This window comes from Procambarus clarkii, chromosome 1, assembly GCF_040958095.1.
Source record: "Procambarus clarkii isolate CNS0578487 chromosome 1, FALCON_Pclarkii_2.0, whole genome shotgun sequence".
Taxonomy (NCBI): domain Eukaryota; kingdom Metazoa; phylum Arthropoda; class Malacostraca; order Decapoda; family Cambaridae; genus Procambarus; species Procambarus clarkii.
Window position 1 is genome coordinate 52,893,763 of NC_091150.1, and position 14,481 is coordinate 52,908,243.

At 36.9% G+C, this 14,481-nt stretch overlaps 1 protein-coding gene across 2 annotated transcripts in view; it reads right to left on the reverse strand.

Annotated features, from left to right (window-relative positions):
• Nucleotides 1–248: 248 nt before the first annotated feature.
• Nucleotides 249–14,481, reverse strand: part of LOC123748385 (sodium-coupled monocarboxylate transporter 1-like) — a 42,913-nt gene continuing 28,680 nt past the window's right edge. For both annotated transcript variants that reach the window (XM_069310735.1, XM_069310689.1), the window contains exons 9-12: nucleotides 11,419–11,573; nucleotides 6,932–7,173; nucleotides 6,242–6,342; nucleotides 249–2,121 (exon numbers count right to left, since the gene is read on the reverse strand). In XM_069310735.1, the coding sequence (XP_069166836.1) occupies nucleotides 1,955–2,121; nucleotides 6,242–6,342; nucleotides 6,932–7,173; nucleotides 11,419–11,573 (665 nt within the window). In that variant the 3' untranslated portion in view covers nucleotides 249–1,954. The remainder of the gene's footprint in view (nucleotides 2,122–6,241; nucleotides 6,343–6,931; nucleotides 7,174–11,418; nucleotides 11,574–14,481) is intronic.

Sequence of the window (14,481 nt, forward strand, 5' to 3'; positions counted from 1 at the left end):
TGAAGGGAAGAAGAATTAATAACAATTACCTGGTACAATAAGTGACATGGGAAGCTTCACCTACAAGGAGTGTTAGTTTGTGTTATGATCCGCATCATATCTGGTCGTCAAGGCCAAAAACTACCATTCAGATAAGGCTTCCCCATTTGTTTACTAATCTGTGTAGTCTTAACTCCTAGTAACATTGTAGTGAATGTCTACCAATTAATAATTTTGATTGATATATTATATATAAATAATAAACCAAGCTGGTGTAGGAATTTAAATCATACAGACCACTTTAACATCATACAGTCCACTTCCGAAATACACGTAAGAAATAAATCACTATATAAATTAAATATAAATTAAAAATTAGAATTCATTAATATATACTGCTAAATAAATAACTCCCACGAGTCAGTTTCTCCTCACTAGGTGGGTGAAGGAATCAACGGCTCCTGACTCCTGCTAGCAAGCTGAAAGGTTTCCCTTCCCATGGTAAGCCTTGCTCTATTAATTTTCCATGGAACTGGACCTACCAATCGATTAACAACTAGGTTAACAAAAAACTTTTCCCTGATTTCCCAGTTGTTAGTGATTGCCTGTGATTGATCGTGTGCCCAGCGATCATGTCAAGTGTTTATGGATACATTAGATGCGTTTTATTAAGGCAGGAAGCTTAAATAAGAGAGTAAAGATGGAGGAATAAGCTGGAGGGGACGGCGACACATCCACCCTCTCCGAGTGTCAGTGGGTGACTGAGTGGGGCGGCGGCCAGTGAGGCGAGGCGGAGCATGGAATCGCCCGAACGGGGGGAGTACCCCTCGCGACGTTTGAGAGTTCAGAGAGATGTCGAGTGAAGGAGACTTATTTTGTCTGAATACATTTAATTTATGTTTTAGTAGGGAAACATTTTTATTGGCATGGCAATGAAAACTGCAGGTTTGTTTGGGAGAAGAGAAGATGATGGAGCAAACTTCGAGGTGGAGAAGTGAAGGCTGAATTCTGTGGTAGAGCAGAACCCCATAGTGAGGAGTGGACCTCAAGTCGTGCAGGAGAGCAGTGAAGAGGAGCTTCACGTGTCTGTGGGATTGACAATTCTGGGAGAACCTGAAGATATACATGGTAGTGAGCTTCTAGGTGCAGAACGGAGGTTCATGGTTATCACATACAATGTTTAAGGAGAATGCTTGAATGCTTATTTGTGTAAGACGCAGTGGAAGGTGAGAGCTTGATTATTTTTATGCTGGAGAATATTTATGCAGATGTCTCTAGTGTTACAGCCATAGGCTAAGTTATATATATATATATATATTCCAGGGCAGATTGTGCAATATTATTACAATGAGATTTATCTCAGTTGGTGAGGGAGTAATATGTGGCATGCCAGGAGTTGGGCTACCACTTGGATGGCTGGTAAAGCTAGGATATGATACTGGATTGCAACCAGGTTGTAGTAGCTTAGAGTGTCTTATGCTAATATTTTCATCTCTTTCATGTAGTGTACTGTATATGTTCTTTGTTTATTAAACATGTATAGTTAACAGGTGTTTGCCCTTGTCCTGGTGAGGATCACAGCTGCAGACAGAGTGGCAGAGAAATCTAATTCACATAAGGGGAATTAAGGAGATCACATTCCAGTCAATGAGAGTGGGGAGTGACGGCGGCTCAAGTAAGGTGTGCACACAGGACAACGAGTCCAGTGTTGGAGCCGCACCCCTTAGATATGTGATGCTGAACCCCTCTCCAAGATCAAGAGGCATACAGGGTGATCACCTGAGAATTTTCAAGCACTCCAGAGTTCATTGGTGGTAGACCAACAGTAGCGGGTGTGTGGCTGCCGAGGTCGGTTGCCTTTTCTGGCAGAGAGTGGTTTGGGGGGGGACGTTGTTTACTCCTCCCTCAAGAGAATCGCTGCAGCTGATAAGAACGATCTCCCAATCTCTTAACACCTGCGTCTTATCAACCCATTTTATTCCACCAAAGTTAAGATTTCCAGCTTGTCCTTTCCTCCCTTGCTTTCATGGCTGTCGCTGGCGGCCGTCTCGGGGCCCCGAAAGATCTTCCACAACCACTTGTGCAGTCGCCCACAGGTAGGGTTCACTACCCCTTCGGCCAGACTGCTGGGGCTGAGCGGACCTGAAAATGGCGACAACGAGAGTTAAAGACTTCTACAGTTCTTCCTATGTATAGATATTTCAAGGGCTTCCGATCCTCTCCTTGAAAATATCTTATCCATGAAGTGCTTTCTTCCTGGAGATACTTGAAGGAAAATAGCGTGAAAAGCTACTGGGTTTGTAAAAAAAAAGTTACTGGGAAAAACGCATGAAAAGCTACTGGGTTTGTAAAAAAAAGTTACGGGGAAAATAGCATGAAAAGCTACTGGGTTTGTAAAAAAAAGTTACTGGGAAAATAGCATGAAAAGCTATTATTTATTGGCTAAATGCAGAATAATTTATCGGAGAAAAATAGCGTGTTGGTTTAATATGTTGAGAAATGTGTTGGAAACGAATGAAGCAGAAGCACAAATGTTTAAGTGTTTGCGTTGTTTGATTAGATTGTTCAGGTGGGCTACTAACAGCAGAAGGCCAATATGTTTGATCTCATGGTATTAGGTCACATTGAACATGGTCACATGGTACCTGGTCTCATGGTACCTGGTCTCATGATACCTGGTCTCATGATACCTGGTCTCATGGTACCTGGTCTCATGGTACCTGGTCTCATGATACCTGGTCTCATGGTACCTGGTCTCATGGTACCTGGTCTCATGGTACCTGGTTTCATGGTACCAGGTCACATGGTACTAGGTCTCATGGTACCAGGTCTCATGGTACCTGGTCTCATGGTACCAGGTCTCATGGTACCAGGTCTCATGGTACCAGGTAACATGGTACCTGGTCTCATGGTACCTGGTTTCATGGTACCAGGTCACATGGTACTAGGTCTCATGGTACCAGGTCTCATGGTACCTGGTCTCATGGTACCAGGTCTCATGGTACCAGGTCTCATGGTACCAGGTAACATGGTACCTGGTCTCATGGTACCTGGTCTCATGGTACCAGGTCTCATGGTACCAGGTCTCATGGTACCAGGTAACATGGTACCTGGTCTCATGGTACCTGGTTTCATGGTACCAGGTCACATGGTACTAGGTCTCATGGTACCAGGTCTCATGGTACCTGGTCTCATGGTACCAGGTCTCATGGTACCAGGTCTCATGGTACCTGGTCTCATGGTACCTGGTTTCATGGTACCAGGTCACATGGTACTAGGTCTCATGGTACCAGGTCTCATGGTACCTGGTCTCATGGTACCAGGTCTCAAAGTACCAGGTGACATGTTACCTGGTCTCATGGTACCAGGTGACATGTTACCTGGTCTCATGGTACCAGGTCACGTAGTACCAGGTCTCATGGTACCTGGTCTCATGGTATTAGGACACATGGTACCTGGTCTCATGGTATTAGGACACATGGTTACAACCTGCCAATCACTGTTCATAGTAACACGCGATTAAATGGAGCAATTCACAGCTCAGGTGATTGGAAATGGAGCAACCTTGGACTCCCATTCATGATGACACAACACACACACACACACACACACACACACACACACACACACACATATATATATATATATATATATATATATATGTCGTACCTAGTAGCCAGAACTCACTTCTCAGCCTACTATTCAAGGCCTGATTTGCCTAATAAGCCAAGTTTTCCTGAATTAATATATTTACTATAATTTTTTTCTTATGAAATGATAAAGCAACCCTTTTCTCTATGTATGAGGTCAATTTTTTTTTATTGGAGTTAAAATTACCGTAGATATATGACCGAACCTAACCAACCCTACCTAACCTAACCTAACCTATATTTATAGGTAAGGTTAGGTTAGGTAGCCAAAAAAAGCTAGGTTAGGTTAGGTTAGGTAGGTTAGGTAGACGAAAAAACATTAATTCATGAAAACTTGGCTTATTAGGCAAATCGGGCCTTGAATAGTAGGCTGAGAAGTGCGTTCTGGCTATTAGGTACGACATATATATATATATATATATATATATATATATATATATATATATATATATATATATATATATATATATATATATGTCGTACCTAGTAGCCAGAACTCACTTCTCAGCCTACTATGCATGGCCCGATTTGCCTAATAAGCCTAGTTTTCATGAATTAATGTTTTTTCGACAACCTAACCTACCTAACCTAACCTAACCTAACGTTTTCGGCTACCTAACCTAACCTAACCTATAAAGATAGGTTAGGTTAGGTTAGGTAGGGTTGGTTAGGTTCGGTCATATATCTACGTTAATTTTAACTCCAATAAAAAAAAATTGACCTCATACATAATGAAATGGGTAGCTTTATCATTTCATAAGAAAAAAATTAGAGAAAATATATTAATTCAGTAAAACTTGGCTTATTAGGCAAATCGGGCCTCGCATAGTAGGCTGAGAAGTGAGTTCTGGCTACTAGGTACGACATATATATATATATATATATATATATATATATATATATATATATATATAATATATATATATATAAATATATATATATATATATAATATATATATATAAATATATATATATATAATATATATATATATAAATATATATATATATATATATATATATATATATATATATATATATATATATATATATATATATATATATATATATATATATGTCGTACCTAGTAGCCAGAACGCACTTCTCAGCCTACTATGCAAGGCCCGATTTGCCTTATAAGCCAAGTTTTCCTGAATTAATATATTTTTTTCTATTTTTTTTCTTATGAAATGATAAAGCTACCCATTTCGTTATGTATGAGGTCAATTTTTTTTATTGGAGTTAAAATTAATGTAGATATATGACCGAACCTAACCAACCCTACCTAACCTAACCTATCTTTATAGGTTAGGTTTGGTTAGGTAGCCGAAAAAGTTAGGTTAGGTTAGGTTAGGTAGGTTAGGTAGTCGAAAAACAATTATTTCATGAAAACTTGGCTTATTAGGCAAATCGGGCCTTGCATAGTAGGCAGAGAAGTGCGTTCTGGCTACTAGGTACGACATATATATATATATATATATATATATATAAATATATATATATATATATATATATATATATATATATATATATATGTCGTACCTAATAGCCAGAACGCACTTCTCAGCCTACTATTCAAGGCCCGATTTGCCTAATAAGCCAAGTTTTCATGAATTAATGTTTTTTCGTCTACCTAACCTACCTAACCTAACCTAACCTAGCTTTTTTTGGCTACCTAATCTAACCTTACCTATAAATATAGGTTAGGTTAGGTTAGGTAGGGTTGGTTAGGTTCGGTCATATATCTATGTTAATTTTAACTCCAATAAAATAAAATTGACCTCATACATAGAGAAAAGGGTTGCTTTATCATTTCATAAGAAAAAAATTATAGTAAATATATTAATTCAGGAAAACTTGGCTTACTAGGCAAATCGGGCCTTGAATAGTAGGCTGAGAAGTGAGTTCTGGCTACTAGGTACGACATATATATATATATATATATATATATATATATATATATATATATATATATATATATGTCGTACCTAATAGCCAGAACGCACTTCTCAGCCTGCTATTCAAGGCCCGATTTGCCTAATAAGCCAAGTTTTCATGAATTAATGTTTTTTCGTCTACCTAACCTACCTAACCTAACCTAACCTAGCTTTTTTTGGCTACCTAACCTAACCTTACCTATAAATATAGGTTAGGTTAGGTTAGGTAGGGTTGGTTAGGTTCGGTCATATATCTACGTTAATTTTAACTCCAATAAAAAAAAATTGACCTCATACATAATGAAATGGGTAGCTTTATCATTTCATAAGAAAAAAATTAGAAAAAATATATTAATTCAGGAAAACTTGGCTTATAAGGCAAATCGGGCCTTGAATAGTAGGCCAAAAAGTGAGTTCTGGCTACTAGGTACGACATATATATATATATATATATATATATATATAAATATATATATATATATATATATATATATATATATATATATATATATATATATATGTATATATATATATATGTATATATATATATATATATATATATATATATATATATATATATATATATATATATGAATATAACGGAGTCCGTCCGACACAGTCTTTATAAGTGTCTTGAGACTCAAAACTGATGAGAGCAAACAAGACAAGAAGTCTCACCTGTACAGAATGACACGACGTTGCTGATCACAAGAGTGATGAAGATGGTCATCACTCCAGTGTAGGAGTACGATATGTCGTAGAGGGAGTACTTCGGCGACCTGGAGATGGTTTAGAGTAGTTTCAGTGACGCCGTGAACACCAGGTTAGGATCAGTGACAACCTGGTGTTAGTTGAGGTTCATAACCAACTTTAAGATTCATTAGATTTGGTTTATTGGGAAGGGGGGGTACCTTAAGCTTGGGTATGTTAGGTTGATTAACGACCTGAAGCTTAGATATGTTAGCCTCACTGACGACCTGAAGCTTGGATATGTTAGCCTCACTGGCGACCTGAAGCGTGGATATGTTTGGTACATTAAAGATCTATAGCTAGGTTAGCCTCAATGACAGTCTGAAGACACGTTAGGTTAGGGTCAACAACGACATGAAGGTATACACACAATTACAATCTCTGCTGTATATGCTCGTGACATTTTTTGTATTATAAACACTAATTTCAGGAGATAAGATCTTCATCAATGCCATAAAACCTTAAATTACATAAAACCTGAAACTGGTAATAGATTTGAATTATTTTCTTTTGGCTGTATATATGAGCACTTCGACGATTTACGACGACTTGTTAATATTTTCTAATTTACGAATTTGAATTCTAAAGTAAAATCATTATATGCTACATGATACAGACCCATGAACGCTGGCTGTCGGTGAAGGCTCTGCGAGTGTTGATATGACCAGTGTGTCATAGAGCAGTGTGCCTGTCTCTGAGGTGTTGCTGAGGTAGACGGTGTCGTAGGGAGGAGCCGGAGCCTCAGGGCATCCCGCCGTGGACAGCGGCAGGACGCCCGCCTCGCCTCCACCATACAAGTAATTGCCAACTAAGATCCACGCGGAGAAGATGAACGCTGTCAGGCTTCCCACCACGGCCCCCTGGTCATGCGTTATGAGTTAAACAGCAATTTCGTGTAATAAATCAAATTAATATATATATATATATATATATATATATATATATATATATATATATATATATATATTTATGATCGATGTTCCCTTCGGGAATCTTAATTTTAAGATGAATAGGAAAACCAGGGATATACTGAACATCTTGTATCAGAATCTTTACTTTAAAAAACATAACGTTTCGAATACTTCTCGTATTCATCATCAGATCTAAAAGAAAAAACAGAAATCACAGTCAAATAGCTGGAAAACAAAGAACTCATACTGAATATAATTGCCTATCAAAGAAAGGAAAAAGCTTAAAAAACAAAAACACTTAAGCGCACTAAAGTGATCAATACAAATAAAACTTATTAACTGTCACATATATTAAAACTAATTTAAAATCCATTAAACTACAAGATGAAATTTATAACTACTAAAACAAACCATTCTATTAAACTTACGTGAAGTGATCAAAAGTGAAACTTGATACCTAACACATAGATACCAAACACTATAACTAATATTTATATAATGTCTACAAATCTACAAAAAATGTATTTTACATACATTTTTTGTAGATTTGTAGACATTATATAAATATTAGTTATAGTGTTTAGTATCTATGTGTTAGGTATCAAGTTTCACTTTTGATCACTTCACGTAAGTTTAATAGAATGGTTTGTTTTAGTAGTTATAAATTTCATCTTGTAGTTTAATGGATTTTAAATTAGTTTTAATATATGTGACAGTTAATAAGTTTTATTTGTATTGATCACTTTAGTGCGCTTAAGTGTTTTTGTTTTTTAAGCTTTTTCCTTTCTTTGATAGGCAATTATATTCAGTATGAGTTCTTTGTTTACCAGCTATTTGACTGTGATTTCTGTTTTTTCTTTTAGATCTGATGATGAATACGAGAAGTATTCGAAACGTTATGTTTTTTAAAGTAAAGATTCTGATACAAGATGTTCAGTATATCCCTGGTTTTCCTATTCATCTTAAAAATATATATATATATATATATATATGTCGTACCTAATAGCCAGAACGCACTTCTCAGCCTACTATGCATGGCCCGATTTGCCTAATAAGCCAAGTTTTCATGAATTAATGTTTTCTCGACTACCTAACCTACCTAACCTAACCTAACCTAACTTTTTCGGCTACCTAACCTAACCTAACCTATAAAGATAGGTTAGGTTAGGTTAGGTAGGGTTGGTTAGGTTCGGTCATATATCTACGTTAATTTTAACTCCAATAAAAAAAATTTAACCTCATACATAATGAAATGGGTAGCTTTATCATTCCATAAGAAAAAAATTTGAGAAAATATATTAATTCAGGAAAACTTGGCTTATTAGGCAAATTGGGCCTTGAATAGTTGGCTGAGAAGTGTGTTCTGGCTACTAGGTACGACATATATATATATATATATATGTCGTACCTAATAGCCAGAACGCACTTCTCAGCCTACTATTCAAGGCCCGATTTGCCTAATAAGCCAAGTTTTCATGAATTAATGTTTTTTCGTCTACCTAACCTACCTAACCTAACCTAACCTAGCTTTTTTTGGCTACCTAACCTAACCTTACCTATAAATATAGGTTAGGTTAGGTTAGGTAGGGTTGGTTAGGTTCGGTCATATATCTACTTTAATTTTAACTCCAATAAAAAAAAATTGACCTCATACATAGAGAAAAGGGTTGCTTTATCATTTCATAAGAAAAAAATTATAGTAAATATATTAATTCAGGAAAACTTGGCTTATTAGGCAAATCGGGCCTTGAATAGTAGGCTGAGAAGTGAGTTCTGGCTACTAGGTACGACATATATATATATATATATATATATATATATATATATATATATATATATATATATATATATATATATATATGTCGTACCTAGTAGCCAGAACTCACTTCTCAGCCTACTATGCAAGGCCCGATTTTCCTAATAAGCCAAGTTTTCATGAATTAATTGTTTTTCGACTACCTAACCTACCTAACCTAACCTAACCTAACTTTTTCGGCTACCTAACCGAACCTAACCTATAAAGATAGGTTAGGTTAGGTTAGGTAGGATTGGTTAGGTTCGGTCATATATCTACGTTAATTTTAACTACAATAAAAAAAAATTGACCTCATACATAATGAAATGGGTAGCTTTATCAATTCATAAGAAAAAAAATAGAGAAAATATATTAATTCAGAAAAACTTGGCTTATTAGGCAAATCGGGCCTTGCATAGTAGGCTGAGAAGTGAGTTCTGGCTATTAGGTACGATATATATATATATATATATATATATATATATATATATATATGTCGTACCTAATAGCCAGAACGCACTTCTCAGCCTACTATTCAAGGCCCGATTTGCCTAATAAGCCAAGTTTTCATGAATTAATGTTTTTTCGTCTACCTAACCTACCTAACCTAACCTAACCTAGCTTTTTTTGGCTACCTAACCTAACCTTACCTATAAATATAGGTTAGGTTAGGTTAGGTAGGGTTGGTTAGGTTCGGTCATATATCTACGTTAATTTTAACTCCAATAAAAAAAAATTGACCTCATACATAGAGAAAAGGGTTGCTTTATCATTTCATAAGAAAAAAATTATAGTAAATATATTAATTCAGGAAAACTTGGCTTATTAGGCAAATCGGGCCTTGAATAGTAGGCTGAGAAGTGAGTTCTGGCTACTAGGTACGACATATATATATATATATATATATATATATATATATATATATATATATATATATATATATATATATATATATATATATATATATGTCGTACCTAGTAGCCAGAATGCACTTCTCAGCCTACTATGCAAGGCCCGATTTGCCTAATAAGCCAAGTTTTCCTGAATTAATATATTTTCTCTAATTTTTTTCTTATGAAATGATAAAGCTACCCATTTCATTATGTATGAGGTCAATTTTTTTTTAATCACGTTAAAATTAATGTAGATATATGACCGAACCTAACCAACCCTACCTAACCTAACCTAACCTATCTTTATGGGTTAGGTTAGGTTAGGTAGCCGAAAAAGTTAGGTTAGGTTAGGTTAGGTAGGTTATGTAGTCGAAAAACAATTATTTAATGAAAACTTGGCTTATTAGGCAAATCGGGCCTTGCATAATAGGCTGAGAAGTGAGTTCTGGCTACTAGGTACGACATATATATATATATATATATATATATATATATATATATATATATATATATATATATATATATATATATATATATATATATATATATATATATGTCGTACCTAGTAGCCAGAACGCACTTCTCGGCCTACTGTGCAAGGCCCGATTTGCCTAATAAGTCAAGTTTTCCTGAATTAATATATTTTCTCTATTTTTTTCTTATGAAATGATAAAGCTACCCATTTCATTATGTATGAGGTCAATTTTTTTTTATTGGAGTTAAAATTAACGTAGATATATGACCGAACCTAACCAACCCTACCTAACCTAACCTAACCTATCTTTATAGGTTAGGTTAGGTAGCCGAAAAAGTTAGGTTAGGTAGTCGAAAAAACATTAATTCATGAAAACTTGGCTTATTAGGCAAATCGGGCCTTGCATAGTAGGCTGAGAAGTGCGTTCTGGCTACTAGGTACGACATATATATATATACATATAAATATATATATATATATATATATATATATATATATATATATATATATATATATATATATATATACAACCCGTTCTCGCAAATTTAATAAGTCAATATTGACTTATTAAATATGTGCATAGGTGACATACATAACATAATATATACCCTTAAAAAGATTCATAGAAAACACCGACCTTACCTAACCTACTTAGTATGTTAAGATAAGCATCTTATTGCTTCGTAATTACAATTATTACCTAACCTATAATAGGTACAGGTTAAGTAATAATTGTATTTACGAAGCAATAAGATGCTTATCTTAAGATACTAACAAGGTTAGGTAAGGTCGGTGTTTTCTATGAATCTTTTTAAGGGTATCTATTATGTTTAGTATACCACCTATGCACGTAGTTAAAAAGTCAATATTGACTTTACGAATTTGCGAGAACGGGTTGCAATATATATATATATATATATATATATATATATATATATATATATATATATATCGAATATTTACCACAATATGTGCATTTGTATGCTAATGCATATATAGGATCAATTTGAGTTGACATTGCATGATATTACCTTGGTGTTGACCCACGGCGTGCACATCCCAGCAATGTAAAGGCCATTTATAGGACCAGTGGTGACCCCGCTGATGTTGATCGCAACCTTGAGGACGCCTCCCAGCTGCCCAACCAGAAGCCCCATGCAAGTGCCAATCACTCCAGCCCCTAACGCTGTCACGAAAATAGTAATTAGTTTTCTATTTGTTCTCATAAGTTTATTGCGTTCATATATTCAGCCTTAAGTCAAGCACAAACTCGTAACCGTGAAGCTATTTTATTTAATACTAGCTGTACCCCGGCCACGCGTTGCTGTGGCTGTGGCTTCCCTGGGAGACTAGGGAAGGTTGCTGTGGCTCAGCAACTCATGTGCATTGCTGAGCCACAGCAACCTTCCCTGGTCTCCCAGTTCTCCCCACCATTCCCTCCTTCCCCGTCCCATCATCCTCCTTACCCTGTCCCCTTGTCCTCCCCACCATCTCCCACTCCCCGATCCCCTTCGTCCTCTCTACCATTACCCTTCCCCCGTCTTCTAGTTCTCCCCACAATTACCCCCTCCTGTCTCGTCGTCAACCCCACCATCCCCCACTTCCGTCCCATCGTCCTCCTCACCATTCCCCACTCCCTCGTCCGATGCATTCCCAAATGATCTGATGTTCCCATCAGAGAACTGGGAACATCAAATGATCTGATGTTCCCATCACTGAAATATAAGGAAAACAGTTAAAAAAAACGAAATAAAAACAGTTAAAAAATAAAAAATAAACAATACTCATGAAAGGAACGTTTTGGTAAACAACACAGCTCTATTCCAACGCAATGCCACACAAAATAATTAAATCAAAATGAAAATAAATCGAAATCTATGAAAATTAAATTTGTCAACGCAATCGGAAATATTGAAATGGAATCGTAACATATTTAGGATAGCATGAGTTGCTCTTACGTGCAACATATGGCATTGTTTCTTAAAAAAGAATGTTTTTACCTGTCACAAGTGTGGCATCTGTACTTATACTTACAGAGTGAACAGTATGGTAAACAACACAGCTCAATTCCAAAGCAATGTCACACAAAGTAATTAAATCAAAATGAAAATAAATCATAATCGATTAAAATTTCCATTTCCATTTTGAACATTTCCATTTTTATTTATATAGATTACAAAACTTTAAAGTTATTCTTCTATATGTTTATTATTATTTACTTCTCTATTTATAAGAAATGTTATCCTAAGTTCAATAATATATATATATTTATAAATATATATAATGTGTGTGTGTGTGTGTGTGTGTGTACTCACCTAGTTGTGTCTGCAGGATCGAGCATTGACTCTTGGATCCCGCCTTTCGAGCATCGGTTGTTTACAGCAATGACTCCTGTCCCATTTCCCTATCATACCTGGTTTTAAAATTATGAATAATATTTGCTTCCACAACCTGTTCCTGAAGTGCATTCCATTTTCCCACTACTCTCACGCTAAAAGAAAACTTCCTAACATTTCTGTGACTCATCTGAGTTTCAAGCTTCCCTCCAAGGCCCCTCGTTCTGTTACTATTCCGTGTGAACATTTCGTCTATGTCCACTCTGTCAATCCCTCTGAGGATCTTATACGTTCCTATCATGTCCTCCCTCTCCCTTCATCTTTCTAGTGTCGTAAGGCACAGTTCCCTCAGGCGCTCCTCATACCCTATCCCTCGTAGCTCTGGGACGAGTCTCGTTGCAAACCTCTGAACCTTTTCCAGTTTCATTATATGCTTCTTCAGATGGGAACTCCATGATGAGGCGGCATACTCTAAGACTGGCCTTACGTAGGCAGTGTAAAGCGCCCTAAATGCCTCCTTACTTAGGTTTCTGAATGATGTTCTAACTTTTGCCAGTGTAGAGTACGCTGCTGTCGTTATCCTATTTATATGTGCCTCAGGAGATAGATTAGGTGTTACGTCCACCCCCAGGTCTCTTTCACGCGTCATTACAGGTAGGCTGTTCCCCTTCATTGTGTACTGTCCCTTTGGTCTCCTATCTCCTAGTCCCATTTCCATAACTTTACATTTGTTCGTGTTGAATTCCAGTAGCCATTTCTCTGACCATCTCTGCAACCTGTTCAGGTCCTCTTGGAGGATCCTGCAATCCTCATCTGTCACAACTCTTCTCATCAACTTTGCGTCATCCGCAAACATCGACATGTAGGACTCTACGCCCGTAAACATGTCGTTAACATATACAAGAAATAGAATTGGTCCCAGCACCGATCCTTGTGGTACTCCACTTGTTACTGTTCGCCAGTCCGACTTCTCGCCCCTTACCGTAACTCTTTGGCTCCTTCCTGTTAGGTAGTTCCTTATCCATGCTAGGACCTTTTCCCCCACCCCCGCCTGCCTCTCGAGCTTGAACAGCAGTCTCATGTGCGGTACTGTATCAAAGGCTTTTTGGCAGTCCAGAAATATGCAGTCTGCCCAACCATCTCTGTCCTGTCTTATCCTCGTTATTTTATCATAGAATTCCAGAAGGTTTGTTAGGCACGATTTCCCTGACCAGAACCCATGTTGATGTTTGTTCACAAACCTAATGTTCTCCAGGTGTGCAACCAGTCGTAGCCTAATTATTCTTTCCAGTGTTTTACAGGGGATGCTTGTCAGTGATACAGGTCTATAGTTAAGTGCCTCCTCCCTATCACCTTTCTTGAAGATCGGCACGACATTTGCCTTCTTCCAGCAACTGGGCAATTCTCCTGACATAAGTGACTCATTAAAGATCATTGCCAGAGGCACGCTGAGGGCCTGTGCTGCTTCTTTTAGTATCCACGGTGATACTTTGTCTGGTCCAACTGCTTTAGTTGCATCTAGAGTTGTCAACTGTTTCATTACCTTCTCTGCTGTCACCTCTATATCTGATAGTCTTTCATCTAGGGTAACCCCTTCCAACAATGGAAGCTGCTCAGGCTCGGTAGTGAACACTCCATGGAGACTGGCATTCAGTGCCTCGCAGATTTCCTTGTCACTTTCAGTATATGCCCCCTCTGTCTTCCTTAGTCTTGTCACTTGGTCGTTCACCGACATTTTTCTTCTTATATGACTGTGTA